The sequence below is a fragment of the Manacus vitellinus genome, unplaced genomic scaffold (genome assembly GCF_001715985.3).
Source record: "Manacus vitellinus isolate BGI_N305 unplaced genomic scaffold, ASM171598v3 scaffold_17_pilon, whole genome shotgun sequence".
Classification (NCBI taxonomy): domain Eukaryota; kingdom Metazoa; phylum Chordata; class Aves; order Passeriformes; family Pipridae; genus Manacus; species Manacus vitellinus.
The window spans coordinates 8,036,126-8,054,502 of record NW_021939256.1 but is presented as its reverse complement, the minus strand read 5'-3'; the positions used below and the strand labels follow the sequence as shown (position 1 = coordinate 8,054,502).

General features: G+C 36.0%; 1 protein-coding gene across 1 annotated transcript in view; it reads right to left on the bottom strand.

Annotated features, from left to right (window-relative positions):
* The window catches only part of TMEM245 (transmembrane protein 245), an 81,134-nt gene that overhangs the window by 42,159 nt on the left and 20,598 nt on the right, over positions 1-18,377 (bottom strand). The window contains 6 exon segments of the mRNA XM_029958909.1: positions 1,976-2,074; positions 2,876-2,966; positions 5,077-5,159; positions 6,464-6,568; positions 12,510-12,533; positions 17,463-17,632. Coding sequence (XP_029814769.1) covers positions 1,976-2,074; positions 2,876-2,966; positions 5,077-5,159; positions 6,464-6,568; positions 12,510-12,533; positions 17,463-17,632 — 572 coding nt within the window.

The window sequence follows — 18,377 nt, the reverse complement described above, 5'->3', positions numbered from 1 at the left end:
AGGTCAGGATGCCATTGGCCTTCTTGGCCACCTGGGCACACTGCTGGCTCATGTTCAGCTTCCTGTCAATCCAAACTCCCAGGTTCCTTTCTGCCTGGCTACTCTCCAGCCACTCTGTCTGCAGCCTGTAGTGCTGCATGGGATTGCTGTGGCCAAAGTGCAGGAATCAGCACTTGGCCTTGTTGAACCTCATCCTGTTGGAATCAGACCATCTCTCCAGCTTGTCCAGGTCCCTCTGAAGAGCGCTCCTGCCTTCCAGCAGATCAACACTCCCCCCCCCAGTTAATGGTTGAATCCACATTTCATCGGCATTTCTTCCTCAGTTCTACAGCTTTCATGGAATAGTATCACCTGAGTCTGAGTTCTTCAGTCACCTACAGACTAGAGCAATGCTATGCACATCTCAAAATGAAGTCTAATTATTATGCTCCCACAACTGAAACAGTGAGGAGCTTGAAAGCTGTACTCAGGTACAGATATCCTACACACCACACTGTCACTTAGTTTACCAGTTTTCAGATACATCTAAGACCATGCAAGAGTATTACAATATTACAGAAGGAAATAGTCAGGTGGAAAGCACTCATGTGAGATGTTTTACATGTATCTGGGCTATGATAGAAGGAGCAATATTTAGGAGCAGACTCTGGAGCAGTTACCTGTGGCCCGCAGATAATTAGTTGCCTCCCAGTATGCCAATGGTAACATAGGGTGTCTGGTTTAGGGTGTCTAGTTTGTAAATGGTGGCCAGAGGAGGAACAGACTTCAAGATTGTAGGCAGAGAGCATCAGTGCATTCCTGAAGCTCTTTCTACCATTTTGACTGGTAGGAAACCTGTTTCTTACCCTACCAGAAGAGAATTCATAAGATAGAAGCCTCACAGTATTCCCTCAAGTAACAGCTGCAGAACAGAAATCCCACCACACAAACACAGGCACACCCTGTGCTGTACTGCAGCAACAGAAGCGCTCCTACAGCACAGAGCCCTATCGAACAATGCAATGCTACGGACCATCTGACATACAGGTTGTATTAGTAAAAGCAACAGGTTGATCAGTATAATTGATAGCTGCATCCAAAGTAGGTGCTTTTCTTGGTCAATCATTTAACACTGAATACTCTCAAGTGCTTAAGGCCAGAAAAATCTACTGCAGATACAGTTTTACTTTTTCCTCGGTGGTCCCATAGTCCTCAACAGTGTTGTGTTATCTCTCAACAGGTCCTTCTACAGCATTATCTTGTCAGAAACTGATTCTTTCCACTTTGACTACTATACTGAAACTGTTACTTCTTCTAATACAGAAATCTTCTTGGAACTTTAGGGGTACTTGAAAAATGACTGTATAAACAGTTAATATATTATAATTGCAATTATTTAAATATACAGAAGTATTTCAGGGGTATAACTTTTGGATTTTAATATTTCCATTGCATCATGGCTAATGAATTGCTTTTTCCTTTAAAAGGTAAACAGCATTGCCAGAATAAAAATTATTTAACTCTTATGAACTTTTCAAGATCCATTGTACAGAATCCACTAAAAGATGGCTACAAAAGTGCACTGTAAGAAACTTAATGAAGGGACAATTTCTTTCTCCCATTTTCAAATTAATGAAAGTTAAACAAATCACACAGAATACCAGTTTTCTTTTCCTAACACCTCAACAACACAAAAATTCAACAGAAACCTCTAAACTATGAAATACCAAACACATTAAGTGAGAAAAGCCTAAATTAAATGGCATACATAAAAACACACTTTACTACTTAAGTGAACGACATAGCTGTGGCTGTACTTAAACTGTGACTGTAGAATGATCTTACACACATGAAATTTTTTCCCAGCTTTTTATTATGACCTTTACTCAGCATCCAACTTTCTACTAATCTCTTTCTCAGAAATGCATACTTAGCATAATTATCTCAGAGTACTAAGTGATAGTTTTTATGAATACCATTTAAATAAGTTACCCACCTTCACAAACCAAGAGTGATAAAGTCTGTCCCAGAGCTCTAGCACTTGTTTTTCAATCACAGCGGTGTTATTCACTTTTTCTCCTAAAATCTTATGGAGCTAAAACATACAAAAACCTTTTATTATACAGGCCAGAATAAAGCAGGCATCTACCAATGAACTCCAAGCTCTATGAATCACATAAGAGTGTTGGTAAAGGCATGGATCAAACCCAAATTATTAGAAAATATGAGTATCATTATGAAATACTTCAGACAACATGGTTCATAATATGAAGACTTTGTTAAAAAACATTCTGCTACATCAAGCTGAGGACTTCTTTCTGCACTGAAAAACCAATGCTGTCTCTAAAATGCTTAATCCAAAATTCTTGTTCACATCTTTGGGGTAAACATATCAAACAATTTGAGATGTGTGCTCGATATCAAAACATACATATAATCTTGACAAATTCTCCTGAAGAAAGTTATCTTAACTAAGTAAATTATGACTGAAAAAAACATCCAATCCACCACACCCAGCCCACATAGAAATTAGAACACAGGGGGAGGAGGAGGAGTGGTGGTGGCAATAACAAAAGCCTACATTGTCTATAATACGACAGGGTAAAGCCAGGTAAAAAAATATTACTCAGTTTTATTTGACGAATTTTCACTAGAAATTGTTAAAATGATGACAGATTCTTCAGCTCTTAAAAAAAAAATAATCCTCTGAGAGGAAAAGACTACTGAAATCACTCCCACTCTTCCTTCAAAACCAGAGAGCAGAAAGATTTGTCAACCAGACGGTTAACCACAGAAAAGAACTACTGACAAATACATTTTTATTTCTTTCCACTTTTATGAAATACAAGAAATAAAAAAAAAAAAATTAAAAGGTGTTTTAAGAGCTCACTCCTACCTTATGTGTAATCCATTCTCGGCCATATTGGTACACGTTATTCGCTGCAGAATTGAGGGCCTTCTGAATTACCTGGGCTTCCGGGAGCCAGCTGGGGTTTTTTAAAGAAGAAAAACAAAGTTAACTGCTAAGTATTGTACCGATTTCATTACATCCAAAACACATTGTAAACCGACATTTTGAAATAACAATGTATCATGGTTAAATACATATAAACTTATTGCAACTAGAATATTTCCTTCTACATACCAAGAAACAGATTTTCTCATAAGCAAAGCACAACTAAATCTAGGGCAAGTCCTTGCATTTGAAATTCTCCAAGGTTCCTGAAACCTTAATTAAATTGGTATCTCAACTTTTTCAAGAGAGATCTGCTCTTCAATCTGTATGTGTGCTATTCACACTACATTCTTAGCAATTTTCCTGGTGTTCTAGTTGTCTGAAAATACTATATGAAGCAGTCTCATCTAGTTGTAAAGAGTACCTTCTGAATTACAAGCTGAACATAAATTGTTAACATAGTTTCCCTGAAAAAGCAATCAGTTGAAAACAGGTTTGGCACCAGTTATTTCGGAGTCCTCACCAAACTACCCACTGGTGAATTTCTTCAGGGATTCACATCACTTTGAATGACTAAGCAATGGACCCTACTGAGCTGCCAGCATTCCAACACTTGTGAATACAGGGCACACAATATCTGCTTTGACTTTATTTTTATATCTTGATTCAGTGACGCTTTTTGGAGCCCTTCCAAAACAAAAAAACCCCACCGTTCAGGACATTTGTTCACCTGACTGAAGATCAACATGGAAGCTCTTCTGTCTGTATAATCCTTCAGAAATGTTCTGCATTGGAATTCCAAGACATTTCAGTCACTCAGCTCTAAATGTAATGTGAACATCAAGCTCTGAAAGCTGGTGAAGCTTGATGGATTTGGCAAGAGGTATAGTTACTCTTAATGAATTAAAATACCGTGGTTTGGGTGCTTCAAATTTAGATGCAAACACCAGAAGTAAAAATTTAAGCTAAAATTCTGCTAATTACTCAACTAATACTCCAGTATTTTCATTATGTGAATAAGCTTTTGACAGTCAAATTTCCATTTTCATTAGTCCCACTTACTTCCATCTTACGGCAAAACAGAAAGGCCAAACAAAGAAATGCCAGGAAGGAATAAAACACATTTTAAGTGCTTTCCATTCTCTTGATTGTGATTACTTAAGTAGTGTTAAAACACATATTACTACAGTGGTTATTAACTATATACTTTTAGGTTTGTTTTTGAAAAATCATTTTGCTCTTATACAGCATGCACTTTCTTTACATACTGTTAAACCGTCATCATTTTTGTTTAAAATGTGCCCTTGAAAAAAGTCAACCATTCTTGTCTGGGAGACAATTTTTTCTCCTGGTATCTCACCTTTACCCAATGTCTGTTTAGCTGCAGCAGAATGAAAGCCATCTGGAACATGCCCCCCTTAAAATCCCACCCGTCAATCTCACCTATTCCCCCCTCTGGTGTTTATGCAATCACTTCTTTGCTCACCAGTGTGCTCTTGTTTTACTCTAGATGCATTTCTCTCAAAATCTTTTCCCTCCCTTAGTATTTGCCTTGGCATTTACTGTAATCATTACACACACTAAACCTTACTGCATACTTCCCACTGCATACACTACACACATCTACTCTTAATAGGAACAGCCCTTCCCAACTGATTCATACCAAACTCTCCCCATCCACCATTCTTTCCACCCTTGAACTCTTCTTCAATTCACTCCAAAGACTCCTATTCCCTCAAAGGCATTCTGCAGCAAGCTCTCCACATCTCTACAGCTCTCATCTTGCAACCTTCCAGAGAGAGCATTCTTTGCCAGTACTTTTCTTCCACAGGCGAAAGGGAAAAAATATTGACCTCTTTAGTCTCTGCACCACAAGTTTCCTCTCCACAGCTGTAGTTAGAGAAGCTCATATAGCTGGTCCTTCTCCACCAAAATCCTCAAATGAGATATCACACTGACAGTCCTCCAGAGTAATGCATAAACATTCCTACTGCCTGAGAGTTCAGCTTTTACATCTGCCTGTAAGAGTCACCCCCATTTCTGTTCCCCTAGGGAATTTTTTAAATTAAAAACTATGCATAAGAGCACCTGGAAGTTTGTTCATCCACCCTATACTATTGGCTTAACTTCAGCATTCTTACTTTGCCCATTCTGGGTGACTGGCTACTGTCTCATTGATCAAGCTGCTTGTGACTTGAATCATGTGAACACTCTCTTGATGTACCTAAATTAAATATAGAGAGGAGAAATGTTATGTAATGCAAACTAGAACTTTTCCTACATTCAGAAAGACTTTGTTTTTTTCCCTTTTTATGGGGGGGTGGGGAAGAGGATGGCAGGTGAGGGGGTAGTGACCAGTTTGTACATTTAAAGAATAATTCTTCCAATGCAAACAACCCACTAAGGAGAATGATGTGCCATTAACCCAAAAAAACTCAGACAATACAATAATCATTATGTTCTGACAATTTTTGTCACTAGTAATAGCAAATGGAAATTTAAACCTTATCACGCCAGTGGAAAAAAAAAATACAGTACAACAGTACTGTCAAGGGAAGTACTAAAATACAAAGCACAGTTTTAGATAAGCCTTTTTAAGCCATGAATCAAAGAAGTGTAAAAATTAATGAATGCTTAGCTCTAACATAACCAGCCACGCTATGAAGTGCCTGACCAAATTAATTCTTCAATAAGAATGATAAAAGACACCTTTTATAAATATCTTAATGGTCCTTTTATGAATATAAGGAAGCTTTAGGCAGGAATGTCTGCACAACTTTTAAAGCTTTCCATTTTAAGAACTCAACATTATATAAGTCTACATTTTGGAAAAAAGATATTGACATCAGAACCCATTGATTTTTGTTCCGTAACTGTATTCAAGTCAAACATTCAACCTCCATTGACTGTTTCAAGTATAAACACAGTTCTGTTAAGGAAAAATAAAGGAAAAAAAAAGTACATGAGTGACCTCTTCTGGTAAGCAAAAAAAAACCCAACCACAAACAAAAAATCAGTCTCAAAGAACATCTGATCATGAATCTCAGCACATTTAAGTCAAAACAGGATACCATGAGGTTATTACAGGCAATCACATAAAAAGATTGACAAATACACCTCAAGCATTTGGCAAATATGTTTCTGATGCAAGGTAATCAAAAAGAAAAAATTCTAAGTGGCTCTGCTGTTGACAAGGAGAGTGTAACAGGATGCAAAACAAATTCGTTCCTGTAATATATAAGCTAGAAATTCTTTTACCAGAATAAATTTTGTATTTCCAAGTGTCTATATATTAGGCTTGTCATATAGGTAAATAAACACAGAAATATAAAGAAATATAAATACTGAGATTTTGCTATGTTTTTGTATTTTTTTCTAGTCTTGGAATGGTGACAAGTTCAACTACGGAGCAATTAGTTACTAAATATTTAGATAAATTTTTTAAACTATACAATTCAGTATAAATATCAACAACCTCCATTAGCATTGAAAATAAGTTCTGTGATTACATTTGTTAGCACACTGTACCTTTGCAGTGAGGAGCAGGGCTAGCAGGAGGGTTCCTATGACTAGCAAAAATATTATAAAAATGCTGATTATTTTATCTAGCATTTTCTCCAACCACACGATCATCTGTGCAGAAAAAAATAAAAAAATTATGGCATATAAATCAATACTTAAGGAAAGCAATGCTATATGACTATACAACAGTATTGTTATTTTTATTTACAATCACAGTAAAAAATCAGGCTCTAATCAAACAGCATTTATGCCCAAGCTTGGAGATGAACAATTAACAAGCGATGTTAGCATGATTAAGGTCATGGTATGGCATGTGATTTTGCAAAAAAACATTTACACGTTACCACATGACACGGCAAGCTCTCTGCAAAGCAAGCAATAATTCAGCAGTTACTTACTAGACCTAAGGGAGCTAGCATTCATGTCAGCTAGAACCCAGAAATTTATCTTTGTTTCTTGTTCTTCAGCAACCTGGAAACTTACAGATACTGGCTGCACAGGACTTCAAAGTTATCAAGGCATACTGTAAAGTACACTCATAACTTCCAGATTTGGATAGCTAAAAGTCATTTAAATGACAAATGAAGTATTTTTGCAAGTAATAAAATTTTTGGAGCTGCTCATCACCTTGTGAACTGAAACGGGATGGTGGGGTTTCTACATTATTGAATATCAGGCCAGTTATTCAGCACCCACTATTTCTATCCACTTCCAACCTCAAAAGGATGCTCAGCATTAAGCATGCATTAGCTAAACCTACTGATACAGGAAACAGGTGTGTATCTTGTTCTGAAAAGGCCCATTTTACACATGCCCACAAACAAATAGTGATACCACTTAAGATCAGAGACATTCTGACTGTGTTATTGAAAACAATAAAACTGCTCAGTCACGCAACTTTGCAGCGTGCTCTACAATAGTGGAAGCTGAGCTTCATCTCATACATAAACTGACTGTTTACTTAAAAGGTGTGAAAGCCCAAGCAAGTCCGATCAAATACATTTTTCTAGCTTCTATTGTTCATATTCCATCTGGCATTATTACAGGAAAAAGCAGCAGCAGCACAACTGTAAAATTTGTGCTTTAAGAGAACTGAGGTCAAAGTTAATGTGCAGTAGGTGAAAGTACTTTCGAGTACAAGTTATTCAACGATTAAGTTGGTAACTTTTTAGTTAGAGATCTTAAAAAACTACTAATATGCATGCTGATGGTTTACATTAATTCTTTCTTCATTGTTTACCCTATCCCTACATGTGAAATTGGCCCTGGAACAACTAACTTCTACAGACTGCTGTGTGATGATTGAATTGGTTAATATTGAAGTTAGATCTACTATTTGAAAAAAGTAAGAATTTTTATTTTTTTTGTGTTCATCCTGTAGTAGCTGAGCAGTTAATGTACATCAAGCAATTATTTTTAAACTTCAAGTTTTTACAACCAGCTCCTTGTTTGACCTAAATTAACACAAGGATTATATTCAGCATTTGAGAACCGTTACTCAAAATGATGACAAAAACTAAAAGAATGCAAAATCACTTTAAAAGTAACAAGGTGTTGAGCCAGCAAGTTTTTGTAACAAAATCTGCACTACATTAAGAAAGGATCAGAGAACATGAAGGAATGTGCAAGATCTTTTGTCTTGGATATTTTTAACACTCTTCAGGCATTGTTGAAATATTTCAGCCATCAGAAATGTCTTGCCAGTGCTACCGCAGCTCTCTGAAAAACTTTGAGTAACCTCTACATGAGGCTGTTACCTCCTTGGAAACAAGACTGAAACAGGATTTGCTGCGCCCTTCCAAGCCTCACACACATCTATGGTTGTGCAAGATTATACAAGGGAAGCAAGAAATAAAAGTTCCTGCTTTAAAGGACATAAATCAAAAATACCACTGAAAAAAATATTAGATGGTCAGGGGATGGAAATTTTATAACACAGGTTTCAAAATGAAGCTGTTAAAAATTAAAGCTGCTCTTATTACTTTAGACAAAGTTCAAAATAATTTCTATTTACTTTCTAAGTTAGGGATAAAAGAAATCCAGAAGTCTTACATATAGCAGCTTAATCAGATTCACTGAATCCATGTAATTGGAAGTATTTCCAAAGAACCTTCAAAAAATGCTAGCCTCAATGATTGTGAGGGGTAATCTCAACAGAGCTGAGATCAGGATGAGGACTCTCTCTGAAATAGCACATGATGAACAAGGTATCTTTTCCTGACACTCTGTATTGTGGGTTCAAATATGCCTAGACTTCCATTAAGGTGCAGCTGAAGCACATGTAAAGCCTGAATTACCTTTAATTTAATTAGTAAAACTATGGCAGCACTGATGATGTACTACAACAGGTAGCAGCCTCAGTCATGCAAGCCCACCTTGTCTTTATTCATTTGGACAGGTAGCCCAAGCAAGAGAGATGAAAGCCAGCTTTGTTAAGGTACTGCAGTAACATCTCTCAACACAGTCTTAAGGAGATCCAAGTTGTATAACTGGTACAGATGTATCATTGGAGAAGACTAAATTGGACTGAGTATTGCAGAAGTAAAAGCAGATGCACAGCATTCACTTAGGGATGTATTTACTCCTCTCTCTTTTTTTGTTGGTTTGGTTTGGTTTTTTCTTTTGTTTGCTTTTCAAACTCCCTTCCTTCCTCTACATTAATCCACAATGCTTCCTTAGTAAGCACTCACCTTTGCACACTCATACTAAATAATGCATAGGTGCTATGTTACTGCAGGTAGGCTGCTCTGTTAAATCCCTTCGTGCTTGTACTTACCACTGAATCAGGTCTAGACTTCACTCTCACCCAAACCCTGCCAGACCTCCCTTTACATCCTTCCTGTAAACCATGGGCATGCACACAAAGACAAACATGTACTGACTAAACACTAGTCATTAGCCAGAGATCATGAAGTTTTTTATTCAGTTTCAAGCTTCTAAAGGTTAGTCAACAGCAGAAAGCTGATGCTGCCGCAACATCCAAAATTATGCAAAGGTAAAGGAAAGCCAGGCTGCTAAGCTACAGAAGGTCACACTTGTAAAACCAAACTGAAATGTTACTGATTTGTGATAGACTGTCCACAAAAAACCATCCTAAAACTATTGTGACAGTTTTGAAGGGAAAGGTCATCAACTTTTTTTTTTTTTTAAATTTAGCTCACTGTAAAAAAGTTCAAGATGAGTTGCATTCTATTAGAAAGCTTCTCAATAATTTGCAAGTTCTGCCTCTTTCAACTTTTGGGTGATGATACAAACTATATTGCACTAAGCTGTAACAGAACTACAGTCCATGCTTATCAGAAATCCTATCTAGACTGGTTCTCCATGTTATGCAGTATGATACATCATCTATGAATTAATATTTTCATGTTTCACACTGCATAGCCATCAGAGCAATAGTTTTTCTAGTATGCTTGATTTACTGCATTACTCACACAGTGAAGAAGACCTGGGCATCTACTTAATTTTCAATTACATCTACATAAAATTACCAACGAGGACTTTTATTTTTTTTTCTGTAAACGGCTCCACTATTTATGAGGATTGTTTTTACAAGGCATTTCTTAGATTTGTTATTTCTCATTTGTTCAGTTAATATTTGAGGATATCATCTCATTAATATCATCTGATGAGAACAAGGGGAAGCCTGTAAGCAGAACACATCCAAGGGTTATGCTGAAATGAGTCTGTTGAGTAGTTAACCTAGAAAAGGTAGGGAATAGTTTACATGGGGTCTCAAGTCTATTTACACCAGTGTCCCTCCAACAACAGTGGCAGAATTTAGCAATTCCTTCTAAAGAGTCCTGACTTAGAAAATGTTATAAAGAAAAAATCATGCTAGCCCAACTGAACCTATTCTATATTTTGGGCTACACAGACCATGAACAGGAATTAACAAGGTTTGTCACCAGCAGTCACAATGAACCATTATTTCAAACTCTACCATAACCAGGTGATGTATTTGTAATTTCCTGCTGGATTATCAGAAATCTATCTAGGTGTTCTCTGAAGCACTTCCCTTCAAAGATGGGTAAAAAGGAGAAAGGCGCAAAAGAAATCAACCTTGTAACCGCATCCAGTGTTCTGTATTACAAATCCCCTCTTTTCTTTGCCTCTCGTAGTATACGACATTTTTTTTTAATTATTTAAAACCAACCAAACAGAACACCAAAACCCACCTACAGCAAAATGAACCCACACGATCCTGACACTGTTTGCACATTTTTTCATCTTGATCATAATATTATTACTATAAGTTCATGCACAAGAGTCAACACAGCATGTAACACTATAGGACTTTCAGGATTTCTACCTATGAAACTTTAAAGTAAACCAATAGTTTTCAAAAATAACTCCTAGGAACTAACAAATCCTAATCTGTTAAGAAACTATATCCATAGGGTTTTGCCAAATAATGCAAATCTTTAAATTTAAAATCCAGACATTTTAGAGTTTAAAGCAATTACACTGCAACCTATCAATTTTTTCAAACAAGGAAGCGACAAATTCAGAGCCAGAAAAAAAGTAGTTGAGACTAAACTTTCATCTGTGGCTCACTGAACTCAGCTTTTCACTGAATCGTGCTAACAAACCAATACATAACAAAAAAAAATTATGAAGGGTTATGGTTGCACATATTTACTAACCACGGGGCACTAACATAAGACAAACATTTCAAAGTTGGGAAATAAAAATGTAATTTTAAACCAGGAAAACTATAGTCAAGGACAAAAGAACACTCAAAAATTCCCCTCTTAGTGGACAATTATAACTAAATCATGAAGCAAGCAACTGTACCCTCTTGCTCAGAAACACAGAAAGCCTCCCAACATACAACCCTGGGTTCACTCATTAAATACTGAAGATCATATTTCCTAAATTCATTATAGCTGCATAGCCTACACACTAAATGCAGCATTATTCCTAATCTGCCACCCACTGCAGATACCAGCTGTGCAGTCCCATTTCCTTGTTTACAAAGACCTTTTATGGGTATTTTATCACATACTAGATTTTGACCTATAAAACTCTGAGCTCCTTCAGCCATGCACACGCTATAGGCATCTCTTCCCAGATCTATGCTTGTCTGAAGCAATGCCACTGCCCAAGTCCCAGAGAGATATTACTGCATTGAGTACCTGTCTAGATTTCAGTCACACATAGCACCAAATCAGTTTTTACTTCTCTTGGAATGACAGTTCCCCAAAGAACAATAGTTAAACCTAGTTGGCTAAGATGAACCATGGGAACTGGGAATGACAATTCTTAAAAAACATGTCACACATATTTGAAAGTCACATAAAAAGAAAAAAATATTTTAACTATACCAACTACTTTAATTTTTTTTAACATTTATTTTTTTATTTTATTTTTACTAGCCCTCACTTCCCTTCAGACTGTTGTTAGATTCAGCAGTTCTAAGGCCATGCAAAGTCTCATTTCACTCCCAGTATGCTCCATATCAGTATGTATGTATTTATTCCTGGTACACTATGTACTATGCCTGTGTACACAGGCAAGTTTGACACTTCAAAAGTAAAAGATTTACAGCACTGACTGAAACCAGTCAATGCACTATTTGCAACAGCTTACACCCATAGCTTTACAACTGTGCTTCACACCCTCGCCACTCCCATGTTAGTTCACCGATGCTTTTTCTGAGGGAGAACAGCTCTACAGAGCAGGAGAGAACTGGTTTCATTATGTGTACAAGTGGGGACTAGGTGGAGATCAACTGTTCTTAAATAAAAGTGCCACTAAATCAAACTGCTACTTGAAACGCTAATGCAATATTCTGCTGTACAAAATGTACATTTAACTATGTGCATTCAGTGGAGTAGAAGACAAGAGATCAGGTATATTTATATGACCTTCAGTAGCTTATATCAAGAGCTGGAAAAGAGGCATTTGAGAGAGAAATCTACAAGCAAGGCATGTTAAGAAGTGTTCATGCTGCAAAATAAAAATAATTAAAAAAATAAAAAAAAAAAAATCAAACTCCCCAAAACCACAGAATCCATTAGTTGGAATCACAATTTTTCTCTTTATTTACCTTCTTATTAAGCCAGTGCCACAGCTTGTCAGTGGCAGGGGGAGATGGAAGAAAAGGGGAAAAAAGACAACACAGTGGAAAATTACTGAAAAATGCAGTAATAGGGAAAAAAAGCAATGACAGGCAGGCAAAGTCATCCACAGAATGAAAATGAAATTGTTTTAGACACAAAGGCAAATTGTAATAGGAAGAAAAGATAGTAACTTCTAATGCAAGAGTCTAGGTATTACTATTAACATGCACTTCTGAAACGAGGAGGGATATAACAAATAGGAACAACTTTAATGATTTGAACAGAGCTATCAGAATAACCTGGGCAATTCCAGTTCAGTTATACTGAGCTACCATTTCAGATTCCAGAATAGGATTTGTAAAAGTACTTTGAGAAGGGTACTTTTAACAAAACACCAAAACTTAACATGAGATACTTGTTTATTGCATTAATACTCCCATTCAGGCAGTTTCCTATATATTTCAAAACACTCCTATTACATCAATTACTGTTAAACAAATTTTATATGTTTTTTTGGTACCACATTATATTAAAACATTCACATTCAATGGCACAACATCAAATACATAATTAATTCTGATATACATACAACAGCAAACTGTAGATGAAATAAACGTATGGATGTCATATAATTCTCCTTGCACTTTTCAATAGTGAACAGTTAATTTCTCCTTTTGCACTACCATTATTTTTTCCTTACTGATACTCATCCATATGCTCAAGTACACTCATTTTAGGACCTAGTTTATGTAGCACTACACTCTTAATTCTAACCATTAGTAATCAATTAGCAGTATAATCACAACAGTGAAAAGCTTTAACGTTGTTATTCATCTGCGCTAGAGGTTAAGATCAAGTATGCAAAGTTTGTTTCTTCCTGAAAACAAGATCATTGAATGCTCAGTAAATCTAGTGTGTTCACCAGTTGACACTAATTATATTATCTCCCAATGAAAACAAAAGGTAAAAATATTTCAAATATAAAAAAAACCTCACGTTAATTTAGTTACAACAGAAGCGAGAAAAAGATTTACAGAAAAACATGAACATCAGGAAACATGAAACCAAAATATGCCATAAAGCATCCACTTATGCTAGCTTTTACTATTCATGGAAAGAATCACAGTAATAGAAAGCAATGACAAAGCTTCAAAAACCTCAAATTGACACTGTTGAATTTGTTTCTGTTTTACTTCTTCACCTGTGGAATAATTTATCAGTGAAAACAGGTAAAGCTGTTTACTGATTCAACAACATACTTTTACCTTTAACTTTACTTCTGCATATTAAATACTATCTATACATCTATACCACTATTATATATGGGGTTTAGTTTGGAAAAAACATAGCTCTCATGGTACTTCTCCTCTGTGCAACTCCATACGAATACAACAAAAGCTAGAGCTCTATCACCAGTTTAAGATTTTATCAGAATGTGAAAGGAAGTCTTTGGTATTTTTCTATAATTTCAGCCTTCTGGAATTGGATGATCTATACAATAACTAGGAAATAATACTATATGTTATAGTAAAATAACTAGGAAATAACACTATATGCTATAGTAAAAAATAACTATTTTCTTATTAATATTTAAGACAATACCTGAGAAGCCCTACCTGCCCACTAGCTTACCAATACTGATGTTTAAGTAGTTCTACAGATGTAATCAATCTACATTTGAAAATAGGCTACACCTTAATTCTAATCTTGAAGTCATCCAAAAGTATTAAGACCATAGCCACTCTTCCAGTATTTTACTGGAAAACTATTTATCTACAATCTCATATGCCTATGAAAGTATTTCCTATAATAATATATGCACTGATAAAGATTCTGCTCATTTTCTGTGGTTGGCTTTACCTACATAGTAAACTTGGTACCAGAAGAAATAAACATTGATTTTACCCGAAGTCCAAACATCCTGAACAATCCATATATAAAATTCTAGTGAGTTACACCTAGAAAAAGCATATAACAACTACATGATTCACTCAAGTCCACCAGAAAGCCCATTCCAACTAGTAAAAGTGTAGTGCATGCAGCTGAGCTACTGTCTATGCTGTTGAACTCCCTCATAACTCTATAATCAAACTACAGTCACCATACTGAAAGACAAGTCTTCTTTAAAATAAAAAATTATCAGTAAACCAAATTATTAATTCTCAATTGTTGAGAAGAATATGCATGATACTGTATCTATTAAATTTTAAGATGACTCATTAGATGACAACAGAAAACCCCCTACTCTTTCCTCCAGGAGGTCTCTCACAGCTGAACTGCCACATCTGTTGACTTCATGCGGTGAATGCACAATCAGGGACTAAAGAATACAGTAAGGACGTCCTATTTTCATAGTCCACATTTAAAGGAGGTGTGCACATACAGGCACAGACTGACCTACTGTTTATAAGGAAAATGAAAAGCAATGCTCTACTTCCTTTTCTCTTGACCAGAATTTCTCTTCATTTCAAATTTGTCTGCATTTCTAAGACAACCAGGGGTAGATGAGCATTAGAAAGAAGAGAAGCAGTTCTTTTCCTGCTGCTTTTATTAAAAAAACAGACATAATTAGTAAATCTCAGATTTGTATGCATGTGCAGCACTCTCCCATTATTCACAATGGGTTATTTTCCAGACTATCTACACTAGCCTCCTAAACTTTGTTTGGGAGAAAAAGACATGCCACTCTGTCTTCCTCATCCTCCCTACATTTTATTCAAATATGGAGCTGTTTCCTAATTGGGCATACTATGTTTGCCAGACCAGGTAGTACCACTAAATATCTGCGTGAAACAAACCTTGTCAATGGTTTGTCGTACTTTGGTAAGGGCCTCAATATGTTCTGATGCTGAGATTCAGTTTCTAATTCAATAGCATACAAATAAAAAACAAACAAACCAAACAAAAACCCTAAGCAGCTTCATCTCCCATAAAAACAAAGTATAAATAAAATATTAAAAAGTTAAATATCTAACTGCAAAGGAAACAATCCATCAGTCTTGGTTTCTCACACAGATGCAGAAAAGGTAAGCTGTAACAATTTACTCCCCAGATTTCTATTTTGTTTGCATATTTTTTATTTCCTCTTCAACAGCCCCTATTGAAGCCAAAACATTTGATAATCCAAATTAAATACAGTTCATCCATCCTTTCAAAACAATCTTGCAAGGATGTCATTTTCATTCCTCTTCTTTCCCTGTCCCCACAAAAAAGACAACTGCCAATATTCTGTGGCATTGCTTCCCAAATTCTCAAGAGACATGATGCATCCATGATCCTACAATACACAGAATAAGCATAGCCAGTAGAACTTAAAGATACAGAAGCATTAGTGTGATAAGCATTGGAAGAACACATAATTCCAGCTCCCCATGATAAAAGCCAGTTGAAACAGAGGTAGAATAGGCACAAATGATGACAACAGAATCATGCAGAGTAACAAGTGTATTTCTTGTAACAGCTAGGAGAGCTTAAATTGCTTTAATACACACAGCAAAGACTCAGAAGGAATAAATATGACTAATTTGAAAAATGGGAGTGAGAAGGGAGATGGAGAAATGAGTTGTGGCAACATTGTTCTTTTGCTTAGACAAGAACATGAATATAAACTGACCTTAAATAAATTTAAGCTGAAGAGCGGGGAGTTCTGGTGCACATTAAAGCCCTACCTTCTTTAAGGAGAAAAGACTTAGCGGAATTAGGAAGCACACTATATCATACAGTTATACAATACAAGGATACTAAACTTGACAACTCATGAAATACAATACATTCAATATTGTGTCTAGAGAGTCTTCTTACTTACAAAACAAAACCTTTTAATGAAAAGCTTTGTATAACGTAAGCTTTTATCCCAACATATTAATACTTTTCACTGCCTTTGGAAAACTGCTTTATTGTGTTCATAGCTGCATTTTGAATGGTTTTTCCTTTTTCAAACTCTTCCTTAACAAACCCTGTGAAATTGGTACTTTTTTCCTAGAGCCCTTTCAATGCTTTTGTTGACCTCTTGACATCCATTTACCCGTTAGGTCCAGGCTTAAGCTCTTCCCTCTGCTGTAGGAATTCAGAGCTATAAACTGCAGACCAATCTGCCAAGGTATAGATGCTCTGACAAATGTACTTACAGAGTTCAGCTCTTCAGTTATTGAAACTGTGAGATAATGGCTTTTTCTAAAGCAGAGAACATTTCAACAATAGTTACAGAAAGCACATTCTTACACACCAGCAGAGTTATTACAAACAAAATAATCTATCAGTTTATGTGAAAACTTAAATTCTGAATGAAGGACACTTCATAAATTTTACAGAGCTTTCCAACTCTCCAATTTGCTATGCAAATGTGAGAATGTTTTGAGTGGGGGAGAATGGAGGGTAACACAGATGACTTATTCTACAGCACTTCCCAAATACTTTACCCCACATACTTCTTTTCTTACAGAGGGAAGACTCGCTTCTGTGTGACCATATTACTTTGTTCAACAATTATACTTCCACACAGCATAAACAAATGTGTCCAAACTATCTCGGGCCCTACTTACAGAACACAATGGTTCGCTTTTTAAATTAAGTTTTCACAACAGAAGTAGGAACACCTTATCCTTCACACTAAAGCTCATTAAGTTTAACTTCAAAATCTTTGTGACTAAACCATGAGAAATCTGCCTTACTCAGATAAGGAAGCTTATAAAGCTAACTCAGCATTTGAGACCTGACTTCTGTCAAGCTTTGCATGTAATCATTTAACAAATTTAAATGTATACTTAAGTGTATGAATAGTGACAAGAGACATCGTTTAAAATACACCATAAAACAGAGTTTCACATGAAAGACATATCCATTAGTGACAGACATTTATTTTAAAATCAAAGCATCTCAGCATATGGTGAACAGAGAATAAAACAAACTTTCAAGTTGCTTAAGGAAGTAAGTAGAAATACCTTACTGTCAAGCTTTAGCATGACACTTCCAAGTCCTCTGATGGGCCGTGGAGCAAGAGCTTCCTGACGTTCCTTCACAAAATTCTCAACAAATTGCCACCAACTTTTGCAATGGTTTGCCAAGAAGTTCAAAACTCCAAAATGAACCACAAGTTTTTTAAGTGCCCAAACTGTAACCACAAGAAGGAAATTAAGTATCAGAGATTTCAGACGAGTATCAGAGATTACAAGACTACATATCTATTCCATTCTGAAAGACCTATGAAAAAGAAAGGAAAAGACTTTTGAGTTTTATTTCCCATTAGAAACCACTCTCAGAATTTTCAAGTGGTTTCAGTAGTAATCTCCTCACTCGCTTCACAGCTATGCTTATCCACATGGAGTTTAGATGACAGCAGAAGAAAGGCGCCTGCACACTATTGAATAATGCAGCTAACAGACTTGAACAAGAGCTGGGACAAGAAGGTGTCATTCCATGATTCCAGTACAGTGGATTTCTCACATGTTCATACATATACCATGCCAGGTGACTCCATGTAAAATACCACATTCGGAACATTAACATCAGAACATTAACAGCAGAACATAACTTTTATGTTACACATAAAAGAAAATTTTCAGTCTAAATTCTTAAGTTTTAGGCCTTTACACTGTTAAACTATATCCTTCCTTTAAGAATTGTCAGCATTTATTTCACAGTAAAGAAGCATCCATTTTAATCTTCTGCAGAAATACTACTGAGAGATTTTGCTTCTAAACACCAAAAAGCCAATTTTGAGATCAGTCTTTTGTCTTGGCTACATTTGATACTGAACTCCCTCTCATTACATTAAAATGTATTTTTAATGACACTTTTCCTTTACTATGAAAAACTATTCTCCAAACTAGATTTGCCATATGTTAACTCCACAGTAG